The sequence below is a fragment of the Aphanomyces astaci genome (genome assembly GCF_000520075.1).
Source record: "Aphanomyces astaci strain APO3 unplaced genomic scaffold supercont1.68, whole genome shotgun sequence".
NCBI classification, from domain to species: domain Eukaryota; phylum Oomycota; class Saprolegniomycetes; order Saprolegniales; family Verrucalvaceae; genus Aphanomyces; species Aphanomyces astaci.
The window spans coordinates 248,803-272,287 of record NW_009798331.1 but is presented as its reverse complement, the minus strand read 5'-3'; the positions used below and the strand labels follow the sequence as shown (position 1 = coordinate 272,287).

Sequence of the window (23,485 nt, the reverse complement as noted above, 5' to 3'; positions counted from 1 at the left end):
TTTGATTGGCTCGTACAGAAAGGATAAGTATATTCAACCAATCAGAACTCCAGCGTGATTTAGAGGTTTAATCCAGGGGTGTATTAAATGTACAATGGTGCGTACAACAACTTGAGTTGCTTTTGAGTCTCAAACGTGTCGATAGCTTGGGGGATGCCGTCTTCGAGGTCGGGGAGGTCGTTTATCTAAAGTTGTGTATTTATAGCCAATCAGATGGAAGGAAACAGCATTCGAATCAACCAATCAACAACGGGTTTCGCCATCACGTACACATCACACGAGTTGTTCATTTATAAAGGGAGTGAATCGGCTACATGCATTTTGGAACCAGTGCTAAACCATCTCGGGATGATGATGCAAGAACAGAAAGGTACCAGTTTGCACAGGTCCAACGCAAGCGACCCGCCAATCTTGGCATCCTTGGGCGTGTCCTTGATGTCTAGGCAGATCACATGGATCGGTCGAAAATCCTTGGGCTTCCGAAGCTGCAAATCCTCCATCACGATATCGAAAATGCGATCTTCAAAGCATAGCACCACGTCCAATTTGGCCAATTCGTCCATCGAATTGTCCTGCCACTTTTGCGGCGCCTTCTTCGTGATGATGTCGCGCTCCAACATTGCCAGCACCCCGTTGCGGCGGAACCTACATGAACAGACCATGGTTCATAGCATGTGTGGGACGATAGGATGACATGCTAGGTATAGGACGTACAACTGCTCGTTTTCGCTCTTCAGTTCGCGGTACATGACTTCATATGGTGTGAAGAAGGGGAAAATGCGCGGCTCGTATGGATTCGGGCCGGGGAAACGGACCATGTTCCCTGCCCCATACGAACACACCCTTAACCCTGCGCCATGGAGATGGTCGTGCGCTTCCGTACTTCGGTTCACATTGTTCGCACAGATCATGGCAAACATCGGCGGCAACGGCGGCGCCATCCTCACTCGTCCTGGTTTTGATGCTTCGATTCCCAGTTATCCGGATACGTATATTGTTGAGCGTTTTTAATTGGATGAAATACCAAATTGTTTTCGAATAACACACTATGATTGGTTATTGTGAGCCAATGAAACGTGCCCGAATACCACACATTAGTGAACCACAAGTCGTGTGGGGAGGATCCATGTCGAGCGAAGGGTACGACGAGGTATATCGGCTCAAGTCGAACCACAAGGAGCTGCTCATGCACAAGCGAACGTTGGAGCGACAGCTCGAAGTGAAGCAGGAGCAGCTCAAGGAACTGAAGAAAGCGATTGAAGCGTGCGAAGTACAGCTGTACGACGATGCCCCGATCGTCCGCAAGCGAGACCGTGTGACATTAACCAACGGCGTCAATGGCAGCAATGCTTCCAAACGACCAAATGCATCGTCCGAGTGACGTTCATGCCGACGATTCTTGTGCACGACTCCACTTGTGCTGCTACAACGACGGCGACTTGCACGGGTCGATATATAACACTATTTATTTCACTTTCTATCAAACACTATTCAATGTCGCTCGTTCCATTTTATTTGCACTTCTCGATACTGAAACGATATATATAAAGAACATCGTTAATTAAAATAAGGATACTTACACTATTCAAGATGTGTGAACTCACACTATACTCCGGAGTATTTCGCATTCGCAGTGGAAGATACTTTCTTTGTCCCTGCAATGGTCAACGACGACATCACCACCACTGCGTCCGGCGCCGTGCCTGTCCTCCGGAGGTGGATCCACCAAGCGCTCCTTGCCAATGGTTACACGACTGTAACCCCTTCCTTGGATGATGATGGAACGTATGGCATGTTTCCACCTGTGGAGTATATCCTTCATGACGACGGCGGAACAGCCATAGCGTCCGTCCTCACGTTGCGCGGCCTTGTTGTCGGCAAAAAGTACATGCTGCATTGCGAACAACGCGCCAACAACAGTGATGAAGCGTCCATCTCAACGTGGCGCGTGGATTTCCCTCTGTCGCAATACATCCCGACACAAGCGTCGTTGTTCCCTCGGTACCAAGAGTTCGTGCGCTGGCGAGTACGCAACAGCGTCGTGCAGCACGGGTCGTCTGCTGCCCAAGCGCTCTTGTCGTCGTTGCCGACTCTTTGCATTGCATCGATCTTGTCGTTTTTAGACGTGTCCTCGCTCTGTGCGCTTCGAGTTGTCAACAAGGTCAGACTAAACTCAACCCCCCCTACTTTGTGCCATCTACAGAGGGTTCAAGGCGAAGAGATATATATGATGGTTAATGGATTTCCTCATCAACTAATTGCAAGTGTCATGTTGTGTAGACGCTCCATGAACACGCCACGTCACCGTCGATATGGAAACTTCGCGTTCACATCGGTATCCCATTCCTATTTTCACTCTCGACCAACTCATCGCATGAGATAGATTTCCCTACCGCCAGCCATGATCCCATCCCGACGTCATACTTTACTGCCTATGCCAATGCCGTCACGTACTCGTACATATCTCTCTCACCCTCTTTTGAATCCATTTCCGTGATCCATATATACTCCATGTCTTTGATAGCAAGAAGAAGCGGGAACAGCGACTCCGCCTTCGATTATCGTTGGACAACATGCTCTGGTTCGATCGAGAAGCCGGACGTGCGCACGCGCAGCGCAATCTCGCCCTTCCCCTCGCCCATATACCCCGCCTTCCATTTGAAGCGCCATCACCGTGACATGCCACACAGCTTGGTACTTGGATGGAGCGTATATAACGTTATATAAATATATATTATGAATATTTGGTACGAATTTCCCAATTCATATGCGCGATTTGTAAAACCGATCTCAAATCTTGCCGCGATATTCCTTTGGGCACGAAATAAAAAACCCATAATGTAGCCAATCAGCGAAAAGTAAGTTCATGGTGATTGATTGAACAGGGTCCGGCAATATTCGTAAGTTACTGAATCGATAATATATATATATAAGTATTATAGTACTATTAATAGTATATATTACTATCTCGACTTTATTGATTATATCAATGTGCACTGTGAAAAGTGACTATTCGATTGCGAGGCGACGTTTTCCCCGGCGTTTTGTTTCGGGTTAGCACTGTATGTACTATTAATATCAATAGTATAATCGCACTAACGTAAAAGTCCAATTTAAGGTGCACGCGAATTAGCCAATCAATTCCTACAAAGGCAGTTTTTAACCTATCCGCCCAAGAAATATGCAAATAGGTATACAAAGACTAAGCTTAAAATGGTGCACCTTAAATTGGACCGCTTGTTTTAAGACAAAGTGATTGATAATGAATTATAACAGGAATCACAGGAATCATATCGCATTCATAACTCCCAAATAGGCCTGGATTTTGGCTTCATGTAACATATTGTAGAATTATAATCCGATACCTACGAGTTACTTGCCTTCCACGGCAGCGTCTCGGAAAAAGTGTTCTGAAATTGGACTTTTCGTTACGTAGTATATAGTAATTGGAAGGAGTACTATCGTAATACTAGATACTATTTGATTTTTATCCCTCAAAGTCCATATCACTACGTAGTAATACTCTTTTGAGTCTTTCTACGAATACAAGCGCCTGTATTGCCATACCCAACACAGTTGAACTACTACTACTACTGTACATAAAAATATCGTCATATATATATATACACTCCTTGCACGAATGCAAGCTTACAGCGCCACGTCACGGGGGTCAGATAGACTGATAGAGTCGGCGTGGGCTGGACTGGCGCTCTCAATGTGAATGGCTTGCAGTTGCGGCACGACGCTGGCCCACCTGGCTTCCACTCGGGTATTGTAGTCGATCTGGAGCTCCACGTAATCCAGCACGATGCGCTTGAAGTCGCTCAGTTTGTCCAATTTAAAGCGATCCACCTCCCGCACCACGCGCTCTGTGACAATGTCGTGCTCGAGCTTGGCATCGTCTACACGGTGTTGGGCCTACTCACCCCCAGTGAAAATAATAATATATGAAAACACATCAATTGCAAAATCTAGACCAACTTGTACACAATCGAAATAATACAACGATATGTACAATATATACACTTGTTTGTGTCCAAAGCAACCTACCCACCAAAGTCACAAATACATATTATGCATTCGATTCCAAGTTGGAGTTTGGTTAAACCAATCGAATAGCGCAGATAATCGAAATCTAGCCAATGAAATTGCATCAAGTCTAAATTCCAACCAATGGCAGTCCAAGGCTTTCGCCCATTTGTCCCAGTTGAACTATTTATATTCAATTTTCTATGGTATACATTGATTGAATGGTATACAATTGTCCTTTGAGTCGATTTCTCAAATAAACTGTCCAAATTTGGGTGAAAAGGACAATATATATATATATATATACAACATGCATGGGTACACACCCACACATGACTCGTACAACTCGTCTGAATCCACGCAACGACACTGCAAAGACTATCAAAATACAAAATATAGCCATAAAATCACAAATATGTGTGTTTAAACCATTCAACCAAACATTTCAAGAAAAATGGCCCCTATGCTAGAGAGATTTCGACCCGTATATCAAAGATATATATATATATATACCTCTTTGGAATACGAGTCGAAAGATCTCTAGAATATATATATATATACCTTGGACACATCGCTTTCGGCGCTTTGGACCTTGTCGTGGCTGCTTCCCTTGGCTATTGCCTTGGCCAGCGCCGCCTTCTTGGTGTCCAAATCTGCCACGGCCGAGTGGTACACCTGACGCACTTCGTTTCGCTTGATCAAGGCGGCTTTTACGGCGCCCACGAGCCGAATGTAGTCGACAATGGGCTCTTCAAATAGCAATACTTCCTTTTCCGCCTACAAATACAAATATTATCGACTCGATCGCAGCCTTGATAAAAGTGTCGTGTGATCTATTCATGTGAACGATATAAAGCAATGTGGTCACAGAAGACGATATATATATATATATCGTAAAACGAATACAACATAGCCTCAAACCGTGAAATGATGGGACAAAGGCGATTCAATGAAACGGGTACGTTTTATGTAGTTTATATTTTTACAAACAACAACACAATATTGTATAAAACAACTATTTACACTTATTTCAAATAGTGTATATAAATAGTATGTATGTGAAATAAGTCTAAGTAGTTTTATATACAGCATACCCCAAAATTGGACAAGTTTTGAATTTGTCCACAAGTATATATTGAAAAACTGATCATCACAATATTCCTCTGAAACGTAAAATCAATACGTCGAGCATACAAATAAACAAGTATTTCGATAAAAAAAGATATATATATAGACAGTACATGCTCGGCGGCCAACACGGACAAGGCGTCGGCACACGAGCCGACATACCGCAGCGCCGTTTGCAGCGACTCGTTCTCTTCCGACTGCCCTAGCAACGTCAGGGCGACGCCATACTCGAACAAACCATCGGCAATTTCGCGCGCGCGCTTAGTGAGTCCATGTGCGTGCTTCGCGAGGCCTTGGATGATGGGTTCCAGGGCATCCATGTAGGCCGCGATGTCTTCAACTTGGACGTCGGCGTTGGTCTTGAGCTTGTCGAGGAAGGTCGTGGACGTGAGTGTGTTCGAGATGGACGCGACCGTGTCGCTCATGTACTGAAAGAGTCCGTTGCCACTACCGCCACCGCTAGAGGTGCTGCTGCTTCCCTTGGCCTTGTCGGCTTTGAAATGCGTCAACGCATCGTCGGACGCCTCCAAAAACGTCGTCAAGTGGTCGGAATGCTGAATCTCGGGGTGCGCACCACACCGACACAGAAACAGATGCAGCGCGCGGCGGCGCGACTCGACAAACTCGGGGGAGAAGCGACCCACGAGTAACTTCTCGGGCAACGGCGGCACGACCACCCCGGGGTACTGCGCGCACAACGATGCATGCAGCCACACAAAGTCGGAAAATCGTCGGATCACCGAGAATTGGCTCTTCTGGAACTGCCGACGGTCCGTGGACGTCGTGATCTTGTACGAAATGTACGCGTGCATGCCTTCCCCCTGCTTGACAGGCTCGCCCACGTCGATGTGCATGTGTTCGGTCGCGCCGTACCTATGATTCCCTCCAGCCGTTGTTGGCGGCGCAGAGGTACCAGAGGATGGAGGAGGAGGCGGGGACGACGATGCTGCCGCTGCTTGAGTGTTCGACGACGCTGATGGAGCGCCAGAAGCGGACGAGCCCGCGGCGCCGCTGTCAAAGTCCACGTTCACCCACTTGCTCATGCGTCGGAATCGGCGGAATCTGGGAAGTGACATGAGTATTCAGCCAATCCAAACGCTGCATGCAGATCTAGACAAATACTATAAATATAGTTGAATTATTTCTGAATATTGAGCCAAAATTGAGTAAAAATGGATTTGGCTACTATCCGGTTAAACTTGCCAATTGTGAAATTTGCAAAAACCGACTCAGATTCAGGAAATTGCGTCATAATAGGGTGATGATTATGGATTGTAAATCCCACTTTTTGTCATTCGGATAATTTCGCGGACATTGGGCATTTCAAGAACAATTTTGAAACGGAACGTCGTCGCGACATTTGATTGGTTGATCTGAAATTCCGTTCTGCTGATTGGCTACATTATTCTTTCTATTATGATTGTTATTCATGTCCCTTTTACGGATTATTGGGTTGCGAATCAAATTGGGAAATTCACGAATTATAATTCAAGCTAGTTTTTTGCCCTTCCTTAGAACGTTGCGACCTTACTCGTCAAGTCCATACTACAGTATTGCGATCACTACTATTATTGTCAAGTCGATTCGTAATTGGAGTGAGCAGAACCACCAAATCGGCCATCAATCGATGTACGACCAATCAAAACCCAGAACATTCTAATTCAAAACCGAATTAGTGTGTGACTGAAATTCGTGTGAGACTGGACGATCTTTACGTATTGTTTATGTGTTGAAACTGGAGCGACATGGAGAATGAATCGACACAACCAAATAAATATACACATGAATCATCGGCAGAAGGATTTAGCCAATCCGATTGCAGGAAGCCATCAACAAAGTCAAATTAGTGTGTGACTTCAATTAGTGTGATACAAAACAACTCTTTTACATACAAAATTCAGTACAAAGAATCGATCGATGATAGATTTGGCGAATCAGCACAAAAGTCAACCAAATTTTGGGTAAATGGATAATAATAGTTTATGCATAGCCGCCATATCCTGATACGATTATTTAGCAAACGAGCAATGCAGTATATATAGTCCAACATGCGATTAAATTAAACAGCTCTTGAGGTTAAACTACCCGTCACCTCCATCGTCCTGCTTGGACTTGAGGTATCTCTACAAACGAAAACGTCATTCTATTGATATATATATATATATACATCTACCTGGAGGTAGCTCTTGACTTGTTTTTTGTCTTTTGTCTGGAGGTAAAACGCCAACTTGCTCACATCTACCCCATCCATCATAGATATCGTATTTCAATATATATATTGCTTAACATACCTCGATACCCGTGGACTTCAACCAGTTCGTGAAACGTTTGCATTTCAACATCTGTCCATCTTGAATACGATCTCTGCGACGATGTCGTTGAGCCCGTGTTCTAATTCAAATATAATATATATATATTTGTCATCAATTCAAATTTATACATATATGCCTGAATGGCTACATTTTACTTACCCCTGTATCAGACCGTTTCCACTCTGGCGCGACATGTTGGAGCACAGTTCGGCACTGGTACAAGCTTTGATGGTCCAGTTTACACTGTTCACACATTCCTAAGACACACGAAAAATACGATTATATTTGTCACACGAATTCTTAAATATATCCCTAGATATATATATATATATGTCTTACGTTTAAATATACGTCGAGGGTGTGGAGTTGTCGGTGGGGCTACTTTGGCTGTGGGTATTGAAAACGTTGCTACAGGATACGGTGAATGTATTAATATTAGAACCATTCAAATATGTCGACAATGCCAAACGAGTTATAAAATTCTGGATAAAAAGCACAGTTTAAAAAAGGCGATGGAGGAAGTTTGCCGCAGGTCTATATATATATATATTTATATATGACTTACGCATATACGGCCAGCCCATGGTGGGAAGGGGCATGTTGTTTACCATCCCCATCAAGAGGGTCGAATGCGACGGCATCATAGGGGGAAGCGGCAGCACCATCGACGTCTTCCACGACGGAGTTGTGTGCTTCCAGCCGGCGCGGCAGTCTTTTACGGACTTGCCTGAAGATATTTTCAACAAGATTTAACGTAAATACTCGAAAAGATCGGGGTGAATAGATAGTATCGCTGTTCTTGACAAGTCCAATAAACTATGATACATTTTTCACACATATGTACAGTAGTACATCCGAGGGGCTCGATACAAACACGCACTCTGTAGTACCTCGACAATTAAAAACAGATGGAAAAACACATTCAATTACAATATATATATATATTATTGTTTTTGAAAAATAAACCAACAGGTAATAATACCACATGTGTACCACACACACACACAACATCAATGCATATCTTCCAATGTCAATATATATATATATATATTGTGAATTCGCTATAAACTTGCAAAATTCGCGTGGTTTGTCTAAATCACGCTGGAGTGTTCTGATTGGTTGAATAACTTGTCCCCCTTTCATTAAGAACCAATCAAATCCACTCAAAATTGGATTAACCAATAACGTCAATGATTCGTGATTCAATTCGGCAGCGAGATTCGATTCGACGGAGTTTGGAAATTTGTGCTACCGAATCCACAATATATAGTCGAATCCACACTTACTATACATGAATATATATATATATATATATATATATATATATACCGAGTCGGTGACACGCCAGACACTCTTCTTTTGCCACCACGAGGCGGTTTTTCGCTGGCAGTTGAAAGTAAGAGTCCATGGAGGGGTTGGCAAATGGGTGGTGCAGAGGCATCGCATCGTCCTGCGTGGGCGGCAGCGGCACCGGACACGGCCGGAGCATGGAATGTCCTTTGAGAGACGACGGATGATGGGGAGGCGGCGGCGGAAGCAGCGGTGACGTCCCGAGGTCTGGTCCTGGGGCATGCAAGAGCGGGAGCGGGAGCTTGTCCTAGCACAATATATCAGGTATCGAAACCAATATATATATATATATGTACGTGATCTTCCTGTTCTTTGACTTTTTTTTGAAACGACAAAAACTTTTTTTCGGTCCGCCGGCGCGCGCGAAGGCTCTCGTTGGCGTGTAGGGTCGATAGAAGCAGACTCGGCTCCTTTGTCATGCCATGCGAGGGCGGCTGGATAGACATGAAGACGAGGAAGATGGATGGATGGATGGGTCGAGGTACCTCGTCATGTGATGCCGTGCGCGGTTTTTTGGGGAAAGGCGCGTCCATCCCAGACGACCCGCCATCCTGAAGGTTGATGCATGACCGGGAGTGAAGGAGGAATATACGATGTTGCCGACATACCACACTGACAAAGACCCCGCAGAGCGAGTCTACAAAGTTGGCCATCTCGACTAGATTCTTGTGTAGCAAGAGTTGGTACGCCGCTGCGTTTTGCAAGCACGTGTCGTTGTCGGGCGGCGAGTCGTTCCACTTCTGCTGCTCCGCCACTGCTGCAAGAAGGTCTTCGTTCACCTGGAGCATCTACGTCCTCACATTCCTTTAGACCACATCATGGTACGACTGCAAGAGGGGATGGACCTGCTCGAACACGTCGCACAGCGTCGACGGGTCCTCGTCTTGTTGCATGTAGGAGACGTGGGAGACGGCAACCGCCAAAATGGACCAATCAACCAACAGGAATAAACGGCAGTATTTTAAATGGTTTTATAATTCCTCACAGTTCTTATTTTAGCCAATGAAATCACAGCAATCAAAGAATTCATTTTTAAAATGTTTGCGAAACTCTAATGCCATGGACGACTGCGGCGGCACGCGGTCACTTGAGTGTTGTCTAGTGGTTGCACAGCGATGAACCACGCTGCAGCAAACAACCACATGGAGGTCGTCGTCCAGTGGCTCCATCTGTATCGAAACGAACGTTGTACAACTGATGCCATGAACTGAGCGGACAGCGTACATTGAATCCGCTGTTCGACCTCCTCAAGCGACACTGCGAGAGGCGATACGTAAGTACTTGGTCCCCTCGGCTTTTCTGTCATCCTACATGGGGGACACCAAGTATGACTCGGTGATCGACGATCCAACCGCTCCGTCGGTTTGGTCGACAGCCACAATACGCCCAGTATTTGACAGATGTGCTTGGGAACACCGATCACGACAGGCATCTTGGTGGATGGATATTTGCACGCACAATGCCGAGTGCTTCAATGGCAAACCAAGTGCCCTAACCATTCACTGAACAACATTCGTCCGTTTCCAGTGTGAACATGCATGCTATGATGTAAACCCATTCATCTGTTGCCGTCAATAATCCGCATCTCGGGAGCCGATCTATACCAGGATGACCTGTGAATGTGTACGAGCTGTACAGTGTATATGCAGCTCAATGCCATCAACCAACCACACATCGATGACTTGCTTTTTTAGGATTTCATTGTAGGGTAAGAGCTAGCTTTTATGTAACTTTTGTTTCGAGTGTGTTTAACATCGTGAATCCACCACCCCCCTGCCCCGAGTTGTCTATGTTACCTAAAGTTCTTCCCACTTCGTTCCCCACGATTTCCCTTTGCCGGTTGTTCACGTCCGCCCCCCCCATCCCCCGCCCCCATCCCCCCATCCCCGATCATCAAAACAGGATCAACGTGTAGTGTAAATGATAACATTACCGACTTTGCCTCGGGTTGTCGAACCCGTACACTCGGACGGGTTTTCGCCCCCCCGCTGCAACGTACGCGTTCGTGACAGCAGCGACAAAGTCCTTGGGACCGTTCACGATCACGTCGACATCGTCGAGGGAGTTGGGCGCCAATTCGACGAACGTTTCTTCCGTGACTTTCGATGCATAATGCATCGAGCATTGGTCCCACGCATTCAGGTCGCCGTACCGACCCCCCTGCGACGCTTGGAAGGCGGCGATGTCGTCAAAGGTCGGCGCACACTGCAATGCAACAACCCGGCCGCGGTACGAATCCTTGACGCTGTGCAGGCCTTGCATCATGGCGACGAAGGGCGCGGCGCCGATGCCGTAGCTGATGAGCAAGACGTCGGCGGGGAGGCCGGTGTCGGGGGTGTCGATCTCAAAGTTGACGTTGGACGCAACCCAGAACAGCTTGAGTTTCGAGCACATGGCTTGGCGGCACAGCCAGTCGGACGCGGCCACGTCGACGCAAATGTCCAACGACGACGTGGCGCGGTCGTGGAACGACGCGATGGGAAAACACACTTTGGTGTTGCCCGAGCCGAGGAGGATCCCGTCGCCGGGTTGGAACCGCAGCGGAAAGTCAAACTCGAGTGTGAGGCGCCGCGCCTTGGACGACACCACATCAACGTTTGTGATGGCACACGGAATGGAATCTTGCACGGGGTCGGGGGCGTAGTGCACGACCACTGGCAGCACGAGGTAGAAGAGCAGGCAATACGCCGTCATGTATGCCTCCTTGACATGTCGGGACCACGAAGACCCGCTGATGACCTCAAGCGTCTTGATCAGCGTCACCCCCATCGTCGCATAGTCTTGCCGTTTGACGCCAAACTTGAGGTGGCCAGATGCAAGCGCTTGCATGCGCTCAACAATGTTGCTGGCAGACATGACCCCCGTCATGACTTTGATGATGGACGCCAGGGATTTGCCCTGCAACGTGAGGCTGGAACGGAATATCGCACGCAACGACGGGTCGGCGTTGAACAGCAGCGCGTAGAACGTTCGGTGGAAAAACTTGTCGGGGGACCCGTGCTTTTCCACGTCGAACGATGACGTGCCCACACACACGGCGGACCAGTTGGCTTTGATTAGTTCGACGTGGCGCGGCGTGAGCACTGGCATCTTGATGTCCAGCGGCATGTGCTGCGCATACTTTTGCGCAAACCCGGGCTTGATGCCGACGCTCCCATCCGGCGTGGCAAAGATAATTTTCGAGTGTTTCGAAGACAATGTGCCGCCCATGGCCAAGACAGACGAATGAAGAAATGGCAGGATCGACCGATGGATGGACAACGAGGATGTATATAATAACGTTATGGTCAGACCAAAGTGTGTTTTTGCCTGCCTTAGTAGTGTGGGGTTTAAAGGCGGCAGGAGATGCCATTTGGTTCCGTTGCAAGGGGGAGAATGTTCCACGAGCAAAATCTCGTTCAAAGTACCCTTCTGGATCATCAATTATCGAACGATTAGACAGCCACGACGTAAAGAGATGCGCGTCCAACTGTGCAAATGTGTCGGTGTGGTCGGTGGCGTTAACTTGTTCAAGTGCCAGTCAACGAGCGTGGGCTGGCTGGCGTCACCTAGTACAAGTCAACCATGCCCGACCGTGCAGAGTATTGTGAATACTGTACAGTGAATTCGCTATAAACTAACAAGATTCGCGAGGTTTGTCGAACTATATTGAATCACGCTGGAGTTCTGATTGGTTGAATATACTTGTCCTCCAATCAAGTCCACTCGATATGCATCGATTCTTGGCGAGACGGGATCTGGAAGTTTGTACTGAATCCACAATACCTGCCATATTTCTTTTATTGCCATTGGACGTCTGAGTAATGGGAACGGCATAGTGATGTTCCACGACTTGTGACGGCATTGTCTATTGGATTGCTAGGTCGGTATGTTGCGATCTTTTGGTACTTATGCCTGTACTGTAACGTTACAGCTATAGGACTGATGGCTACTACTACTGTACTAGGGAGTGCCGTATCCAAATACTACTGAAGTACATTATTAATTGTAGTGTACTGCAGGTGTACATCCCCACATCCCCATACCATAACGACTCGGACAAATATTTGCTGGATATGTGCTTCGGACCCGCAATTGACCGAATTACGCATTAACTGTAAATGCGAATAGTTGCCTTGTCCGGGTAGCGGCACGGCCTGCCGATTTTCCCGACAAGAGGAATCGATTGGACATTCGGTGAAGTGCACGATTGGGGCTCACTCCTCCCCAAGGCACTACGTGCACAAAATTATACACACGACCTCCGCTACGCTGCGCGCAATTTTGTGGGCGGATGCTCTGTCGTCCAATACAAGTGTCAAGTATGTCCGACTGAAATTGTCCGAACGGTGTCCGCAAAGTGATCATATTCACCCCTACTATTAATGTAAGTTAGTACACACTCCTTGCCCTTTCGTGCCTCGATAGGATTGGCTAATAATTCAAACTAACATGTAAAACGAAGTATAGGATTGGCTAATAATTCAAACTAACATGTAAAACGAAGTACTGTAATTGCTTCGAAAATTGATGCGCCACATTTCAAGTCACAATGCCGACTCTATCTCCAACGGTCGGGAGGAAGCAATACTACTCCGTAAAGGCAAATGTTGCGATTGTTATGAAGTTCAAACAAGGAACCAGTCGACTCCATTTGTCCCTTCATATGAAATATGATCGTTCAAACTTCACTGGTTCTAATTTTATCCAATAGCTATTGAATACTACTATTAATATTGCTCGATCAATTCTTGGTCAAATTTGATTTTGAGGCGTAACATCCCATCACCAGTTCGAGATTTGTCGAAACTACGCCTCGTTTTCCTTCAATTTTGAGGAATGAATACTAGTATGAAATAGCAGCCAGATGGTTTGTGAAATGTTGGAAGTTTCTACCATAGGTGATGCGCACCATACTCCGTAATACTTCGAAGTAACATTCAGAGAAAAAATCAGAGGTATATAGATCCATAATGAATACCGGTACCGTAGAGCATCTTCACCCGTCAGACTTATAGCTGGTGGTCGTTGGGGCTATAGTTGTCTAGGTGGGGGAAATGACGACTGGGGGAAATTGTAGTGATAGCCGGAGCTGAAGATGTAGTCGTGGGGGAAATGGTTGAGGTTCCCGTCCGCATAGCGATGGGAGCGAAAACGCAAGGCCAAAGCGGCCGCAGTCCTGCTTATCGACACGAATGACCCTCAACTGCCCATCAACAGTACTAGTTCGTCGACCACCGACTCGCTGAGCCCCCTTGGAAAGACACGACCAAACGATCTTGACAATGTATTCAAAATGCATACTACTACAGTATTAATAGTACACATTGGTGCGACTCGCTGAGCCCCCTTGGAAAGACACGAACAAACGATCTTGACAAAGTATTCAAAATGCATACTACTACAGTATTAATAGTACACATTGGTGCCATACTGTATTGTTAGTTACACCATTTTGCGGTTAATTTCGAAAAAATTCTGGTATATTTCGTGGAATCCCATTTAAATTGGCGTTATTGATGAGAACTGCCGCCAGAGCTTGTCCAGAACCTCTTGGGATTGACATATTCGATAACGTTAGATATCATCAACGAAGCGCTAGATGCAGCGGCGACCCAACCGTTATTTTGAGGTCTTGGCGCTCATGACGGAGCGAAGGACCATTGGATCTCCCTCCCTGTGTAATTTATGGCGCGGCTAAGCATGGCGGTTCGTTCATGGTACAGTATTTACAGTAAACGACAATACGGCCTCGATAACGCCGTGGCTCGACAGCACTTGACAACGGCTACGTTTTTGCTCGAGAATACGTGCCATGTATCAGCTTACTCGATAGATTTGGTTCACAAGCATGGACATGTGGCGATGGCGTAGCTGTAGACAATTCAAGTCCACCGTCGGTTGTACGACCAAAGCGTTCGCCATGGCCGCGAGAATGGTCATCCTTCTGGTTTCTGGCTCCACGACACGTTGATGGTACTGGGCTTGACCAAAGAAGCCGTGCATGGAGCCATCAAGAATACTAGTAAGGAATAGTTTTCTTTAGGAAATCTATACACTATTAACGTTAATAGTATTTGTATTTACTTATTTATCCAAAAGATCTACCAGTACTACGTAGTAACGAATTACTGGTTAGTAAATATTCTATTGACTATGTCAAGCACGCGGATGTGGTACGGTGGCTTTAAACGAGGTACAGTACCCGGTCGAGTCCGCAGGGATGACAGACGCGCGGAGGCCATGGGCAACATGGGCGTTGGGATGTGAAGTCACAGCAACGATGCTGCATGCGTCGTTTAACGACCATTTCTATATTGAATTGACTTTTATTGCGTGATTTCCATTTTCATCGGACACATGACACAATTATTCGGGCAGACGGACAATTGCTTGGGCACACGGCCAAATATATCGGGCACACGACCAAATATATCGGGCACATGACATCCGTGTGCCACATTAAATGGCCAATTTATATCGGGCACATCGCCAAATATATCGGGTACACGGCCAAATATATCGGGTACACGGCCAAATATATCGGGCATTCGTCCAACTTAACTGCAAAAAGGTGTAGTAATCGTTCAGGACTTGTCATTTCATGTAAGTAGTAACGTCAGCGTTGGCCTTGCCAATATCATCGTCATGACCGGATTGCAGAGGGTACAGTACATACTGTATACTATGTACACGCCAACGGAGAAGACACTTCAGAACAGCAACACTACAGTAAACAACCTGCCGCTTGGATTGAACCGAAAATGCATGTACCACCACTAGTTTCTCTAGTTTCGATGGTGACTTAGTGTGATGAATTCGTTATTTTCGAAAGTCACGCCTACACATATCTTTATCGTCGTGACGTTAGACAGTGTTGCACTCCCTGGATACAACTATCCAATCTTTGGCATCCGCCATTCTACCCATCGAACACACGATGTGCTCGACATGGACAATCTGGTAGCCACTAATTTTAGTGGATGAAACAGTAAACCCAAGTAAACAAGCCCCCCCAACAACAACAAATATGACATTTTCCCCAACTGTTTACACCGTGAATTTCCACAGTTTGAGCATCTTGTCGCCGCTGGACGTGGCGAACGCTGGAATACTCGGGTGCCAACAACCTTGCAAGATCATTTCCTTGTTTTCTCGGAACGTTCCTCGCACGTTCCCGTTGTCGTCCAGCACACACGTCGTGCCGTCAAACGACGCAGTTAGCAGGAGGCTTCCGTCGGCGGGGGACCACGTCACCACGCGGCACTCGTTGCTGTGGTGCCGCAAAGTTGCTACTGGCATTGCGGATTGCCGTCGATCCCACACCAAACAACTGCCGTCGCTCAAGCCCGCTGCAATTTTCCAATCGGCTAGCATCGCAGATTGGTGAGAAGAACATACATAGAAACTACTGAGGTTTACATTGAAGGGGGTGACATGCTACTGCTTGCACTGGAGCAGACGCCTGAAACATACTTTGGCAGCTCCCGGTTCGAAGGTCCCATAGTCGGACCGTACAGTCTTGGGACCCAGTGATACATCGATCGCCCAAGCGCAGGAATGCCAACTATGCATCGTAACAGTGCAGAGAATGTGAGCTGAAGCATACATACACCAAACTGATGGAAAGAGAATATATATTTTTGATAAAAATAGAAAATTTCGGTAGTGCAACTTGCCGATGTGAGTTCGCCCATATGTCCGTGCAATTGCATCAACGGGGTGTCGGATGCAGTTTGAACATCCCAGAGCCGCACCAGGGTATCGCCCGATCCCACCGATCCCAATATATTTCCTAATCAACACAACTCATGAAATATCCAACTACTAATCTCAGTAAATAATTTATATATATTTATTTGAATGGTGTCAAGTACGTACCATTCTGTGGACAGAATTGCACTGCTCGAACTTTGCCTCGATGTCCTGCCAACACGAGTGGCGGTGCATCCAACGCGAACGGCTTGACGATATGAATGCTCGCATCGCTCGAACCTGTATCATCATCATGCACACCAAATGTATTGGGTCCAACCAGAATATATATATATACCCGAGACTTTCACGAACGAGATATATATATATATATCGCACTCACCGGTAGCCACCAACCCATCACGAGGGTGCCACGCCACGCTATAAATGGGACCACTGTGGTGCTTGTAGTGTTCACTCACGACCTAGTTTGTTCTCAAATATTTCAATAGTTCAGTATTTGCCTCAATTTTGCAATTCTTTCGTACGGGTAATAATTGTCGAGTGGCCAGGGGTTGCCCGTTGGACTTGGAGACGGCGTCGTGAATGTTGAGCACTCGAAGCACCCGGGCGTTGGTTCCCATAGCGACGTACTTGCCGCTGTGACTGATGGCCATAGCTCGGATTGCCTATAAATACATTTTGAATAAATGAACTAGTGTAGCCTACTAAAGAATTCCCCTCAAAGATTTCAACGACGCACTTGCGCTTCTCTTGTTTCCGCCACGACGGTAGCATGATATCGCTCCGCGTTTTCTTGTCGGGTAAACTTGAGCACGGTGCCGAGTGTCAGAGGAGGGGGTGGTTGTTGTTGCTGCTGCTGCAGTAGTGGCTGTAAAACGTGCTGCTGATTTGTGTGCGATACTGTTTGCGGTTCAGTCCATGCATTAGGAGTCGTGGAGGAGAAGCGGGCAGGTGGGCGAGACACTGGCGGGGTGATACGTTGTTGATCGCGTGGTTTAATTGGAGGAGCAAACAGGAGGGGCTGTGACGATGTGATGGCATTCGTCTGGGGCGAGAGCTGGACATTATGAAACAATGAGGTGTCAACAGGACCCAAGCCCACCGAAAGTCGAATCATATCGTTGCGGGATGATAATAATGGCTGAACTGGGTTTGGAAGTCGACTCAGCCCCCCCCTTGTTGTTTCCGTTGCTGGTACAACTGTGGCTACAGGGATAACATGGTGGAGGTCTGATTTGTGTGGACTGGAAGCTGCTGACGCCCTGTAGTTTGACTGATCCAGATCAATCTCGTCGTCGTAAACTTCATCATGCGGCTCGCGGGGATCCAAACTCGAAGAATCCTCCGATCGTTCGTGTCGAAGTGCTCGAGGGTGGGAGTGATAGTTGATGGGGGGGCTACCATCGTGAATCAGTTGATTGTTTCTTTCGATGGAGAAATGCGTAATCGAACGACGCAAAGGGCTAAAGGTCCCTGGGGGTTGCATCGTCGAGCCACCTGATGTTGTTTGACATTCAGCGTGGACGACTACTAGCGGTGTAGAAGTTGGTTTGCCGTCCATCGTGGTCTGTGTGGCCCAGGATTGCGAGGTCACTGCAGTCGTTTGAATGGAGATCGAGTGAGTTCTGGCTGGTGCGGGAGCCTCATCTGTTTGAGTAGGGCAGTCTTGGCCGACGATACAAGCTTGGACGAGTTGGTGGTGGAGCTGTGGCGGGGCGTTGGTCTGGGTGGTCATTGTCGCGCAGGGTTTATCAATTAGTTTTGTCTGGCTCGATCGATCGACTTTTATTCCTCCAATAGGTTCATCGTCAGTTTGACTGGAACTGTCTTCCAGTGATATGGAGATGGTTGGGGGCACAACATCCACTGGAGGGCAGACATAGGTGGGCCATTCTTCAGGAGCGTGGTGAGAGGAGGGGTATGATCGCCTCGTGCTTGCAAGTGTTGTGTGGACTGGGTGGTTCTTGTCGGTTACATTCGGATCGAAAGGTGCTCGTGGGAGGTTGAGATAGAGTGCGCTGGTGTTGGGTGGATGCTGTCGGCATGTCCATTCAGATGACAAGCAATCCCACCACAAGGGTCTTGTCTCTCGTCCAAGCAATGTCGTGGTAGCACCATCAGACGTATACTCGTGCATGATGTCCTGGTTGTGGCGTTGCAACTACGTCCGCAACTTTCATTCTTGTGTTCTGTGGTCGAGATGTTTGGATTACCTCTTGATAAGACATGGCTTGACCCAACAAGGTCTGCAAATGCAAGCGGGGGATTGTTGTGTATCGCTGCATGTTGTCAGGCACATCCCGCAGACTTGCCACGAGTTGCTGATAGCAACGCATACGTTCGAAATGGACATTCCACGAGCCGAAAGTTTCTCGAAACGTTGCTTGCACATCCACGACATAGACGAGATGTTTGAGACCGGTCGCCGCCGCCGGGGCGACCTTTTTCAGTCGTTGCCACCACTTGATTCGAGCTTGGGGCTACAAGGGGCATGACATGCTGTTTTATTCATTGGACTGACTCGTGGATGGTGTCTTGACACGTACTGTTTCCATAGCAACACAAGCAGCGCAATACGCGTGCGTCAGAAGCACCGACACCATCGAACGATAAGCAGGTTGGTCGAGGTCCAGAAGTGGTTCCAGTAGCTCTACGGCGAGCTCATAATCGCCGCCCAATATACACCGTCGCAACTGGGACACAAAGGCACTGGGGCCGCATAGCCATGTGGTGTCAATGTCGGATTCTTCTAGGAGGACTGCGACACTTTTGTACAGGCCTTTGTGTTGGAGGTAGTCCTGACAATAATGATAGCACCAGGTTGTTAGCATGATTCGTGCATCTTTGGCAGTACCACAATCAAGAGCAGTATGTCTTCATGCAAGACTTCCATGATTGCTTGGCCAAAATCGATCATTGCAGCCAACGACGCAATAGTAAAAATAGATTCAATAGTAAAAATAGATTCTGAATTATACTGCATCAATTTGATATTTCCCTGGTCATCACAATAACTAACGTTCCTGTACGAGCGCTTGCGTGTGGATTAGTTTCGACGGCAGGTGAAGGCACGGTACTGTCGACCTGCATAACGGCATGTCAAGATCCCACTAACGTTAGCTCGAGCGGGGGCGTGGCCATTGCAAAACGAAAAAGTACTCGTGCATTCAGTCGTAACCGCCGATGTAACCACCTCAGCACAGTCGACAAACACGGTTACTTTTTGATCGGATTAATTAAAATGACAATTGAAACGTCCAATCAGCACTGTTGGTCCATCAAACAGACAGATATACCCTTTCACATGGCCGACAAACCCACCCCCACCAAGTCCGCGGTAGAGCCCCTCGCAATCGCCACCGACACCCTCCATATTGACGCGCCACATGCCACGCCCGTCCAGGCTTCTGGAAGGTCGGCGCACTACTTTCGGAACTGCTGCATCGCATTTGCCGCGGTTATCGTGCTCAGCGTCGGGGGAACGATGATTTGGTACATGTGCTCGGACCCTGTCGAAGCGTTTTCGGAGCCTCCTCCCGCTTACAACGCCAGTGCGTGCCAAGCCTGCTCTCAACTCGGCTACATTGACATGCGACCGTCCAAGTACCGCCGGTACAACGGGGTTGAAGACATTTGCCCCAGCTCGTTGTTTCCTGGAGACAACGTGGAATGGCTTCCGATGAAACCGATTTCATCGTCGTGCTGTTGCCCCCTCACGGTCCCAAGTCGTGAAGCATCCGACTACTACTACCGCATCGACTATCCCTATACATTTAACGCCACCACGTCCGACAATTGTACTTGCAAGTACAAGTACAGCTCAAAGTCCGATATGGGGTCGACCCGAGGATGGACTATGGTTTTTGCTATATGCGGCATTCTAATTGTGATCGTTGTGTGGTGGTGTATGGTGGGCTGCCATATGATGCTGTGTCGCAAGTAGGCTGCCAAGCTACAGCACAGTACCTAACAACCAAATGTTTGAACCACTTTTGAATTGAGTGTGATCAAAACTTAAAAGTAGACAAGCTGTGGAATTTGCACTTGTCGTATGAATACCATGCAGTTGACCAAGGTTTCACCTGCTCTTCATGGTTGGAGGTTGTTTCTGGCAAACAGGGCACTGTACAGTACATATACCGTTGGTGCTGCGACTCGAAATTCGAGCATCGTGTAGGCGTTGGTTGTAACTTACGCGTTTAATGCAAGTAGAGTGCCTTGCCACCTCTCCAACATATAGTTGTCAAGATCAATCAACAGGGTAGGTGGGCCCTAATATGGAATTGCTTGTAAATCAGACCTTTACAGTTAAGTCTGAGGAGTGGAGATGCTCTTAAAGTGTTCATTAAGGATGGAGGGGTGCGAGTGGAAGGCCTGTACAGTATTATTGCCCTTCTGCGCATTGACAACGTAAGGTAACGTTATCCCAGTTCCAGCTGGGAGAGGGCCGCCACCTTTCCAAGAGTACAGTACCCCCGGCAGTAGCAATACCGGCTCACGTGTAGAAATCTGATGCAGCACTATTTGCATTTGTTTACCAGGATTTACCCCTATTTCGAATGGATTTGATAATATTATGTCACGTTTCCCTAAAAAGTCCATTTGCCCTTTCGCTGTAGCTGGAGAACTACAGTAACGGTATACAGTACGGTTTGGACGTGGTGTTGGAAACACCTTCGCAGGACACTTCCAACAAATGACAGCAACAGTGTAATCTGGCATCAAAATATGATTCAAGGGACATCATCACCGTGTTGGATAAACTAGTGGACAGCATGCACCACACTGCAAAGTCACGACGATGTCAGGAATGATGCCAACACGAATTATTTGAGCTGCAATCCCTGTCTGTGGACATGTTCTCGACAACCTTATATACCCAATCGATTTGATTGGATACAATACCACATGGTCCAACCCTTGTCTCACGAGTGTCCATCGCGTGTAAATAAATCAAAATAGTACAACTCATTGGACAACTTTCACGATGACCGACAAGGCCCGCATCACCATGTCAGCCCCTGATACCCTCCTTCCCGACGCTCCATATGTGACTCCCGTCGAGGCTACTGGACATTCCAACTACTTTCGGAACTGCTGGCTCGCATTTGCCACGTTTATCGTGCTCAGCGTCGGGGGAACTATAATATGGTACACCTGCTCAGAACCTGTCAAAGCGTTCTCGGAGCCTCCTCCCGCATACAACGTCAGTGCGTGCCAAGCCTGCTCTCGACTCAACTACACCGACATGCGGCCGTCCAAGTACCGTCAGTACAACGGGGTTGAAGACATTTGCCCCAGCTCGTTGTTTCCTGGGGATAACGTGGAATGGCTTCCGATGAAACCGATTTCGTCGTCGTGTTGCTGCTCCCTCACAGTTCCAAGTCGTGAAGGTTCCGACTACTACTACCGAATCGACTATCCCTATATGGTTAACGCCACCGCGTCCGACGCTTGTATTTGCAAGTACAAGTACAGCCAAAAGTACAACATGGGAACACATCGAGCATGGATCATGCTGTTTATTATGGGCGGCATTGGAATTGTGATCGTCGTGTGGTGCTGTGTGTTGGGTTGTCAGGCTACACTGTGTCGCACCTAGACTAACTACTAACGTTAAAGCAAATGATCACGAGAAAGACTTCTCCCTATAAAGAGTAGTACTCCAGAGCGTCACCACAAAATTGAGCATTGCTTTCGTAACGAATGAAGTTCTGATGTTTGGTGCTTCGTTTAAGGTGGAACTCTACCAAACTCTACACGACGTTATGTTTAAATGGAGAGTTTTGAAATGTTCATTGCCGAATATTTTAATGTCAGGTGTGAATTGAAGTGCACACATAAAATAACTAATTCACTAAGGATGGTCTGGATCGCATTTCACAATTTTCGCCCAATTAATATTTCGAAAATTTGGTTCAAAGTAATTCGAACAATTCGGTTACTATACTGTAATAAGTACAGTGATCCCCCGATTTTTGCAGCCTGGTACTGTATAAACTAATATCCCATGTAAAGCTATACAATATTAATTTCAAGAGGGACTAATACAATTTGAAATTCAAACGATTGTAGCCAATCCGGCGCAACAACCGCAGGTCAACGACATTTGATCAGTCAGAATACCCTGTTCTGTTAGAGAACATCCCCACTGCCCTGTCAGTCAGGTAGCAGCATTCTGCTAGCTGTGTAGGAGGTTTTTGTGCCTTTTAGAGGCTTTTCCTCAGGTAGAAGACAGCGCAGACATTTGTCACGAAACATCACAGATGTCGTGGCCAATCATAGTGCAGTCTGATTGGCTGTTTTTCTCTCCCGTCAGAACTATTATACTTTCAGTTCTTCCTCCATCCACACACTTGTCTGCTGCTGCTTCCTGCCCTCTCCACTGGTTATGAGCCTTACTGCTGCTTCCTCTGGCGGGTCACGGTGCAGACTACCATGGTGATGACCGAGACAGAGTTACCCACGATGACTATCGTGAGGTTTCCGCGACGACTACCGTGGCATCGATCATGAAGTAGACCGCATGAAAGGCGACTGTGTTTACCGAAAAGAACACCGCGACGAATGTTGCGAAAACAATTACTATTACCGCGATGACTATCGTGAAGACTAATGTTCACGACACATCGTAGATTCCGTGAAGGCTACTGTGACAACGATCACGAAGTGACCGCGACGAAAAATGTCCGCGAAAAATATGACCCCATCGACAACTACATTTGGGACTACGACTGCTTTATGTCCGCGAAGACTCGCGTCGACAACATCCATGAACGCACTGATTACCTCCTTAAGGTATTATCATGATATATTTTGCGATATATTTGACGTAGATTATGGCGGCGACTACGTTCGCGAAGACGTTAATGGCTCCCTGCCACAAGACTACATAGGTACTACACTATATATTCCGGACAATTTGCCAGCGTAGATTACCAAGCCAAATACCACGGCGGCTGCCGTGA

At 47.2% G+C, this 23,485-nt stretch overlaps 9 protein-coding genes across 11 annotated transcripts; 5 read left to right on the top strand and 4 right to left on the bottom strand.

Moving 5' to 3' along the window:
* Positions 1-41: 41 nt before the first annotated feature.
* On the bottom strand, positions 42-1,000 carry H257_15290 (hypothetical protein). Its single transcript, XM_009843327.1, has 3 exons — positions 715-1,000; positions 375-645; positions 42-185 (listed from the first exon to the last, which is right to left on the bottom strand). Exons 1-3 carry the CDS (start codon positions 939-941, stop codon positions 84-86), a joined length of 600 nt encoding a protein of 199 aa, XP_009841629.1. The 5' UTR covers positions 942-1,000; the 3' UTR covers positions 42-83.
* A 103-nt stretch (positions 1,001-1,103) lies between these two features.
* On the top strand, positions 1,104-1,490 carry H257_15289 (hypothetical protein). Its single transcript, XM_009843326.1, has one exon. It carries the CDS (start codon positions 1,127-1,129, stop codon positions 1,379-1,381), a length of 255 nt encoding a protein of 84 aa, XP_009841628.1. The 5' UTR covers positions 1,104-1,126; the 3' UTR covers positions 1,382-1,490.
* Positions 1,491-1,635: 145 nt separating this feature from the next.
* On the top strand, positions 1,636-2,751 carry H257_15288 (hypothetical protein). Its single transcript, XM_009843325.1, has 4 exons — positions 1,636-2,161; positions 2,281-2,335; positions 2,384-2,450; positions 2,525-2,751. Exons 1-4 carry the CDS (start codon positions 1,661-1,663, stop codon positions 2,676-2,678), a joined length of 777 nt encoding a protein of 258 aa, XP_009841627.1. The 5' UTR covers positions 1,636-1,660; the 3' UTR covers positions 2,679-2,751.
* An 803-nt stretch (positions 2,752-3,554) lies between these two features.
* Positions 3,555-6,224, bottom strand: H257_15287 (hypothetical protein). 3 transcript variants are annotated; one of them, XM_009843324.1, is made up of 3 exons: positions 5,271-6,224; positions 4,591-4,806; positions 3,555-3,918 (listed from the first exon to the last, which is right to left on the bottom strand). In XM_009843324.1, the coding sequence occupies exons 1-3, from the start codon at positions 6,198-6,200 to the stop codon at positions 3,649-3,651; spliced, it is 1,416 nt and encodes a 471-aa protein (XP_009841626.1). In that variant the 5' UTR covers positions 6,201-6,224; the 3' UTR covers positions 3,555-3,648. The 3 variants fall into 3 exon arrangements, with proteins under 3 accessions (XP_009841626.1, XP_009841624.1, XP_009841625.1); XM_009843322.1 differs by having other exon boundaries at positions 4,591-6,224; XM_009843323.1 differs by lacking the exon at positions 3,555-3,918 and having other exon boundaries at positions 4,318-4,806.
* Positions 6,225-7,189: 965 nt separating this feature from the next.
* H257_15286 (hypothetical protein) lies at positions 7,190-9,736 on the bottom strand. Its single transcript, XM_009843321.1, has 11 exons — positions 9,665-9,736; positions 9,428-9,607; positions 9,305-9,370; positions 9,116-9,253; positions 8,799-9,066; positions 8,035-8,196; positions 7,809-7,877; positions 7,629-7,726; positions 7,449-7,548; positions 7,331-7,395; positions 7,190-7,280 (listed from the first exon to the last, which is right to left on the bottom strand). Exons 1-11 carry the CDS (start codon positions 9,710-9,712, stop codon positions 7,239-7,241), a joined length of 1,236 nt encoding a protein of 411 aa, XP_009841623.1. The 5' UTR covers positions 9,713-9,736; the 3' UTR covers positions 7,190-7,238.
* Positions 9,737-10,726: 990 nt separating this feature from the next.
* On the top strand, positions 10,727-12,118 carry H257_15285 (hypothetical protein). Its single transcript, XM_009843320.1, has one exon. The coding sequence runs from the start codon at positions 10,740-10,742 to the stop codon at positions 11,838-11,840; it is 1,101 nt and encodes a 366-aa protein (XP_009841622.1). The 5' UTR covers positions 10,727-10,739; the 3' UTR covers positions 11,841-12,118.
* Positions 12,119-15,812: 3,694 nt separating this feature from the next.
* On the bottom strand, positions 15,813-19,418 carry H257_15284 (hypothetical protein). Its single transcript, XM_009843319.1, has 10 exons — positions 19,372-19,418; positions 19,064-19,315; positions 18,731-18,997; positions 17,257-18,678; positions 17,042-17,182; positions 16,897-16,978; positions 16,680-16,793; positions 16,478-16,593; positions 16,221-16,365; positions 15,813-16,168 (listed from the first exon to the last, which is right to left on the bottom strand). Exons 1-10 carry the CDS (start codon positions 19,408-19,410, stop codon positions 15,849-15,851), a joined length of 2,898 nt encoding a protein of 965 aa, XP_009841621.1. The 5' UTR covers positions 19,411-19,418; the 3' UTR covers positions 15,813-15,848.
* Positions 19,419-19,796: 378 nt separating this feature from the next.
* Positions 19,797-20,507, top strand: H257_15283 (hypothetical protein). Its single transcript, XM_009843318.1, has one exon. It carries the CDS (start codon positions 19,822-19,824, stop codon positions 20,458-20,460), a length of 639 nt encoding a protein of 212 aa, XP_009841620.1. The 5' UTR covers positions 19,797-19,821; the 3' UTR covers positions 20,461-20,507.
* A 997-nt stretch (positions 20,508-21,504) lies between these two features.
* Positions 21,505-22,119, top strand: H257_15282 (hypothetical protein; the record flags this gene model as incomplete). The annotated part of the gene is made up of 1 exon (XM_009843317.1): positions 21,505-22,119. One exon carries the CDS (start codon positions 21,505-21,507, stop codon positions 22,117-22,119), a length of 615 nt encoding a protein of 204 aa, XP_009841619.1.
* Between the last annotated feature and the right edge of the window lie 1,366 nt (positions 22,120-23,485).